Consider the following 8,181-nt stretch of genomic DNA (forward strand, 5'->3'; position numbering starts at 1 on the left):
TATATATATATATATATATATATATATATATATATATATATATATATATATATATATATATATTACACACACACATACATACATATATACACTTAGTTTTGCCACTACTGCATACTTTCCCAGTGTAAGTTCCAATCAGATATTGTCAGAATTGTATCTTTCTTCTAATACTGAGCAAAATTTGTTCTCACACATCTCACACAGTTATGTTTCTTGCTATTTTTTCTGAGATTGTGCCTAGTAAGAAAAATTAGTTTCAATTCAAATTTAAATTACAAGATTTTCTGCATTACACTATGTATGTCTTTTCAGTATTTAGGGTTTTTTTATATATCCATCACATACGATAAAATGTTCCTTCTGTTTCATGACATTTCCAACATTGATTAATCTTAGATATTCTTGTTAGAAAAGGATAGGAAATTTTGATACATCTCATTTGGTGCAAAATGTTCTCTTTGACCCTTTTGGCTAGTCTTGTGACTAAAGTGGTGTCCCAGTTTCTATCCCAGTGACTTAATCACAACTCCCGGCTGGACAAGGACTTCCTTCTAGTGTCCCGGGGTTGTCTCTGCCCATGCCGATGGGGCTCCGTGGCCAGTTTGCCAGGATGCAGGATAGCCGGCAGGCTGTGGCTACTGGCAGACACCGTCGGCCCCCATGCGCTCATTGGCCTCTGTGTGCAGGGGCCGATGGTGTCAGGCAGCCACCGCCCCAGCACCTGCCTTGCCTTGCCTTGCCCCTTGGCAATGGTACCCCTGCCCCCTACCTCACCCTGCAGGACAAGCCTCCTGCCCACTGCCCCACTCATCAGAGACTGCCTGGATCTCCTCCAACCCTGCCCGGCCCCCACAGGTGCCCCCATGAGTAACATCAAGGTGGCCATGCCCACCCAGTCTGCCATGATCACCACAGCCACACCCACCCAATGGGCCACGCCCCCCGAGGGCACCACAATGCTGATGCAGCCCTGGCACTTTACGATAAATAAGTTGGTTTTGGGTGGCGGTTTGGGCACTCGGTCTTTAAAGGTTCACCATCACTGGCTTAGCATGTAAATAATCCGCTAAACAACTCTGAAGCAGTCCTAACTCTATAAAGAAGGTCTTACAGTGGCTTGATATCATATAATTCTTTTATATCCCTGCTATGATACATGCTGTATAGCAGAAGTGACTGCGTTGACCATTTGAGATACTTTTATTAAACCAACTCAATGTTTCAAAATTGCAAAGTTTCAAATTTAAAGTTATTAAAATCCTTCATTCAGCAAATTAGTAGCCAAAAAATAGGGAGGCAGAAATGAATACATTCCATGGTTCAGTAGTTATGCAGTTTCTGAATGGCTATACAGAATACACTTTGTTCAAAAAAAGAGAAATACCCAGGAATACCCAAGCATCTTATATACAGATAAAGTTTCATAGATCTGTCCTCTATTTTAAAATAATATTTGATGCTAAAGTAATACGGGTATTAGCAGAATTGTAGCCAAGAAGGTTCCTAAAAGGAAAGAGTACTAAGGTTCCCAAGATCTCACTCAGCATGCAAGCAAACCTATTGGGATGAACCCACTGGACACATTGGGACAAATCTCCAGACAACCCTCAGCTGACAACTTGCCCAACAATGTATGGCAGTGATGGCAAACCTTTTAGAGACCGAGTGCCCAAACTGCAACCCAAAACCCACTTATGCATCGTCGAGTGCCAGGTGGGTGTGGCCCATTGGCTGGGTGTGGCCCATTGGCTGGGCATGATTGCGGTGGTAACGGCAGACTGGGTGGGACTAAAAAGTTCAATCAATCAATTCCAACTTTGCAAGATTTTTTTTCCCATGAGAAGTTGAAATTGATTGACTGAACCTTTTTTTTTTCACACGGCGGCAGAGGCTAAAGAGAAAAGGTTTTATAAAACCCAGCTGAAGGCCTAGGACTAGGGCGAACGATGCACATGCCCACAGAGAGGGCTCTGAGTGCCGCCTCTGGCACCCGTGCCATAGGTTCGCCACCACTGATGTATGGAGTCTAACTGATCCATTTTAAGAAAAACTATTACAACTACAATTTTCCACATCCATGCTGAAAAATGAAGAGTCATTGAGGAGTTTTACCTCTGAATTAGAACTAGCATTATTCTATCTCTTTGTTTCCTTATGACCCTCAATAACAAGCAGCCATTAGGGAGTGTGAGCCACCAAGTAAATATAAGACAGATCTCTCAAAAGTCAGAAAAAAGTTCTGTTCTTCAGGAATCTTTAATTCAAACCTCTATCATTGTTCTATTCACATTCCTATCTGGCCAATGTTGCACCTCAGGCTAGATGTTGGAATGTGATTCTAGAACTTCCACTGATCTCTCCTTTCCAACTTCCACTGGCTCCTCCTCATTTAGGTCAGAGAGTGGGTTCCTTTTCAGGATTGAAATCATGACTCATTAAAACAGTCATTCAGCTAAGTAGAGAAGCCCACAAAGATGTGATTCAAAGTGTGAGAGTTTATTTAAGTATTGATACTCAAAAAAGGAGGAACTAAATGATATGAATTATTTCTCCACGTTAGGAGAAATAAAGTTTCAGCCTACGTATATTTATATATGGGCAAACATCCAGTACTAAATACCTGTGTCTCAGGGGTATCCCTGCTCCGTCCAAGAACTGGACGGAGCAGAGATGTCTTGCAAAGAGACCTTTGTTACATATAAATGGGATGACAACTGAAGTTTGTTTGTTAAATGTATTAAATTTATATGCCGCCCATCATTCCTAGGAAGAGCAAGATGAGTGCTTCCTCCTATAGTCAGCAATGACTAATGGAATAACATTTGCAGGGACTCTTTCCTTCCTTCCATCTCATCTAGAGGTGACTCTCCTCCAGAATAGTGCATTAGCAGAAAACTTTCATCTGACACATATTTAGAGTCACTTTACTCTGTCAAGCATTTTCTGCTGAATCATTCTTTGGGCTCCACTGACCACGCCTGTTGTCCAACCTTGACTAAAAGCTCTTAGGGTTTAGTTAATCATACTATCCTCTTTCCATAAACAGAAGTCTTGGCATATAATTAATTTAATAGTTATATTAACCATATACTCTGTCAGTCGCCACATTGGAAGCTATGCTCCAGAAAACTCAAGATAATGAATATTAACAATGCTGTGAGCTAAATTATTCTAGTTAACTTTCCCAAAACAATTTCAGCGGGACTATGAAGTTAAAACATGGAAAATGCAGCAAAATATTGCAGTATTATGTCTTCCTTTTCAGCCAGTCAGGAATCTTTCCTGGATATTCCATTTATTTCCTTCTTTATATTTATACCGGCTCTTGTGAGCAATTCTTGCTGAATTGCTTTTCCCTCGCCCCATTTTTCTCCTAAATCATTAATGTAAAATCTTTAAACTTGTGCAAATACTTATTAATATCAGGACTGTCAAACTCACAATGTCACGTGACGTGTTGTGACGTATCGCAACTTTTTTGCCATTGCCAGCAATAGGGTGGGTGCGGTTTGACACCCCTGCTCTATATGGATAATGCTTTTTTGGCTATATAAGGATTAATATTTGGAATACTTGCTATTAAAAGATGTAACAATTACTTCAAACGTTTTAGCTGCATTGGCAAAGCTAGAGACTACTATATTCTTACTGCAGGCAGAATTAGTAACAATTATATTCTCAGTGCAGTAATTAATTACTGCAATACAAAAAAGCACTTGAAACAGCTGCCTCCCTCCCTTGATGGGTAGAGGAAGGACACAGAACTTGGGAAACGAATACTGCTACCCACAATAATCCTTATTTTTTCAGGATAGTAACAGCAAAGACCATACTGGAATAAGGAGTTGGAACTGCTGCAATTACACTAATATATCTATCAAGTATATACCAAGGAACATGAGAAACAGTATCTGTTTAATTCAATCAATGAATTATATCTCAACTGAATAACTTTCACACAAAACTAAACACTTAGTTATAGTATTTTACTAATTATCTATCCCACTTCATATATCTTGTACAAAATCATCATCTCTCATAAGAGGTGGACCTTTTAACTAACAAAATACATGTATTTTCTTATTTGGGATAATGTTTACACCTATGAACATAAATATAAAAGCAGTAAGTGATGAGTTAGTGCCAAACCCCCATAGTTCAAAGGAACACACAACTGTGTTGTGCAAGCACTTGGTTCAAATCACCCTTGCATCACCTTTAGGAGAGAAGCAACCTGGAACTAAGGAGAAACTTCCTAACAGTGAGGACAACAATGGAACAGCTTGCCATCAGAAGTTGTGGTTGCTTCATCATTCGAGGTTTTTAAGAAGAGACTAGACAGTCACTTGTCTCCTGCTTGATCAGGGGTGGTCCTCAACTTACAGGTGGTCCTCAACTTACAACCAAAATTGAGCCCAAAATTTCTCTTGTTAAGTGAGACATTTGTTAAGTGAGTTTTGTCCCATTTTACGACTTTTCTTGCCACAGTTGTTAAGTGAATCACTGCAGTTGTTAAGTTAGTAAGCTGGTTGTTAACTGAATCTGGCTTACCCATTGACTGTGTTTATCAGAAAGTCATAAAAGATGATCACAAGACCCTGGGACACAGCAACCATCATAATTAGGAATCAGTTGCAACGCATCTGAGTTTTGAACATATGACCATAGAGATGCTGCAAAAGTTGTAACTATGAAAAATGATCATAAGTCACTTTTTTAAGTGCAGTCACTAAATGAATTTTTGTAAGTCAAGAACTACCTGTATTGCTTCCTAAAAAGTCACTTCTAAAGGCTGCATTCTAGAGCTGCATTCACTGCATTCGCTGCATTCACTGAATAGTAAGAAGAGAAAAGTACTCTGGAAAGATCACAGCAGCACAGACTCTTGAGAATGTCCGCCAAGCGTACTGTCACTCTAGATTTGTTATTAATATTTATATGATCAATAGATAGTAATTTCATGTTCTTCAGTGTTGGTCCTGTTGAGATACTCTATATACCACTGGGAATACCCTGTTTTCTTTATCTGACAATAGTTTCTAATGTTTCATCAGAAACAGCTGCCAAAGGTCTCCTGAGCTTCAAAATAATGAGTCAAGTGCACACAGACTTCATTACTTTGCTTACTAAACTGATTAATAAAATAAATTAAAAAATCAAATTTCTGAAACTGCCCATCTTGCCAAAGTCATGCATTTCTTTGGATAGATCCATTTTGGAATAAGCCATATTATTCCAAAAGTTACGAGTTGCTATCAAGCATGATTCAATGAAAAGCACATCAAATTATTAATGATTTAAAAAGTTCTTGCCTTTTAATGTGCATTAATAGTATTACTTAAAAAATTAAGGATTAAAAAATAGACGTGCATTCTTAATTTTGTCTATTAAGAATTGAAGTGGTTGGATCTTCAATCCCAAACTAACCATAAGTGTGTCCAATAGCAATGTAACATATTTAGATAATACAACATTGAGAAATGGCTATTTGACTACTGAAATACTACCTTTACAGAGGGAATGGAACATCCATAAAAGTACTGCAATATATGATCTCATATCATAACAAGAGAGACAAATCACATTTGGCCTAATTATTACTTTGGGAAGAGAACAGTAAAAACAAGACTCTCTAATGCATAACATGAAATCACAATAGACTAAATTCTAAGCAGCCTTCTAAATTGCTCTCATAATAAGTTCAACCATATTGCTTTTCTGATATATATGTGAACTCACAGGTAAGGTTACTCATTTAAACATACAATTGAAGCAATGACACAAGTGAATCATAACTTATTTAAGTGTCATTGTTTTAAATAAGGTTTAGCCGTGACTATGTTTAGCTACAGGAAAATGCAGTTTTAGTGTGTGTGTGTGCATGCGTGTGTACATACATACACATATACACATCTACTAAAGACAAAGAATTTGGATCCATAACACATCAAGGTCTCCTATACCTGTCATGTGAAAGACATTTAGTTTTTACTATGCCTCTTTCTCCAATTCAAGTAAGTTGGTTAAAATGAAGGGGGGGAAATCTAGACCTCTAATAGAAATTCAGGTTATATTCCTTTGTTTTATCTACAGTACTGATACTAAGCTTTACAACCAACTGACAGTCATTCCTGGCACCTAAAGCCAATGCAGCAATAATTTTACAGAGGTATTACCAATCTGCTGAATAGACATTCCTAAAGTAAGACTATCCCTCAAGGGACAGGACTATTTTGAGCTATTGTACTGGATGTTCCTTTTTTAGAAATTCTTACCTTACTGTGTTTTTGCTGGTATCTTGTCCTAGTATCCAAAATATGGTAGGGACTTTCAGAGTCTTTGTTCAAATAATAAACAAGTCTTGAAGGCAATGTGATTTCTTTTTGGAATGCACTGCTGTAATTGTTATTTTTGCTACTACTATTGTTAGTCTGTTGAAATGCAGTGTCCTCATTTGCCAGTATGGTTTCTGTTTTTTCCAAAGTTTCATTCCAATGGATAGCTAGGGGAGACAGACAGGTCTACATTAAACCAGAGAAACCGAACATTTTATATAAGCTGCTTTAAATTCTGTTAATTTTCCTTCAAGAGGATATCATTCCGATGACTCCAACATGCGTTATTAAAATATTTCCTAGTATTTAGGAAAGTATTACAAACTATTGCAGAAAGAATTACAGAAAACATTAGGTATTTAATACAATGTATTTTACATAATAATCTAAATATAAAAAAATCATTTTTCAGAAGGGAAGCTCTTTTAATGAGATCCCAAACACCATGGCTCTTGTCAGTTTTCCTCAGAAATATTGATCAAAATCTGTGAATCTGCAAACTTCTCAAAAATGGAATGTGTCCATTGAATATTAATCAATTCCCTTTACATAAACCATAAGAATGCAAATTCTAAGCATAGTTATTAAACAAAAATATCTCAAGAAATTCAGTTAGATTCTTTCAAAATAAATATTTAAATACTAGAGATCATACAGAAGAAAATACATATTTCTTTATTCTTAAGAGTTATCTTCACAGCAGAGTTCCTTTTTTTTTGTTGGTATATTATGTATGAGTTCTCAACTCAATTCTAAATATCTTTCCCTAAACAGAAACCCCACATACTCTGCTTCAGATACTTCTTAAATAAGATCCACAAAAGATGACAATTCTGACAACCTGCCAAAAATATTTTGCTGCATCAGCATCTTGCCCACGATCATAAGCCTGAGTTTGCACCATATATCTATATACACCAATCAAGAATCTTCAATATGAGAATAGGAAGTTTTTTTTTCTCTCCTCCTTTTCACAAATGCATGAAGGAAAAGAAAGAAGAATTCAGTTGCAGTCACAATTAACGATTTGCTGCAGATGATCAAACAAAATGCTATCCTCAGGATAGAAACGTGTCAATGAATCTGTGTAGAAGAAGCTGTATGCACATACTTAACGGGTAGTGAATGATCAGCAAAGCTTCTCACCACGAGGAGCAAAACACGGGGTGCTGTTTGAGGTCTGTCACGATCAGAAGAAACTAGCATGACAGGGTAAATGAGGAGTCCAAAGGGATACCGGGGAAGAAAGAATAACTAGATAACGGGCTTTGCTATTTATCTGCATTGGCATGTAACTCAAAAGGCAGCCAACAGCAGGGCGAAGGAGAAGAGGGCTGACTTCCCAAACACCATACATTGCGGAGGAAGAAGGGGAGATTCCAGCCCATTTTCACCCCGCACTCACCGGTGTCCGCAATGACCCCACAGCTCTTTGGGCGTCCCCAGCAGAGCAGCAGGAACGCCAAAAGGAAACGGTGGAAGAAGCCGAGCAGAGGCAGCCGCGCCAGGCAGGCTGAGAAGGAAGCGTTAGAGGACCGGCGGTGCCGGCAGTTGCCAGAAAAGGGCTGCCGCAGAGAACTTCTGCCAGGCGGCTTCATGGCTCATAGCTTTGCGGGAGGGGGGGGCAGGGCGGGCGGTGATGAAGGGAGTCGCCTGCCTCGTCGGAATGGTTAGGAGCAGCGGGGGGGGGCGGCACTGCCCCCTTCCCCTGAAAGGAACCGGCGGCCGAGCGGTCACGCAGCGGCGGTCACGGCACTTCTTTCCTCACATTGCTGGAGGCGAAGGGAAGACACGGCGCAGTGACTCCGCTTTTTGTTCCGGCGTTGCTGCTGCTGCCTCTACCGCG

At 39.2% G+C, this 8,181-nt stretch overlaps 1 protein-coding gene across 1 annotated transcript in view; it reads right to left on the reverse strand.

Annotated features, from left to right (window-relative positions):
- Nucleotides 1–7,933, reverse strand: part of ADAM23 (ADAM metallopeptidase domain 23) — a 91,269-nt gene extending 83,336 nt beyond the window's left edge. Inside the window, 2 exon segments of the mRNA XM_029284659.1 lie at nt 6,276–6,502; nt 7,741–7,933. Of these exon segments, the coding sequence (XP_029140492.1) occupies nt 6,276–6,502; nt 7,741–7,933 (420 nt within the window).
- Nucleotides 7,934–8,181: the final 248 nt, after the last annotated feature.

Source organism: Protobothrops mucrosquamatus, unplaced genomic scaffold (genome assembly GCF_001527695.2).
Source record: "Protobothrops mucrosquamatus isolate PMUCROS unplaced genomic scaffold, P.Mucros_1.0 scaffold_9, whole genome shotgun sequence".
NCBI lineage: Eukaryota > Metazoa > Chordata > Lepidosauria > Squamata > Viperidae > Protobothrops > Protobothrops mucrosquamatus.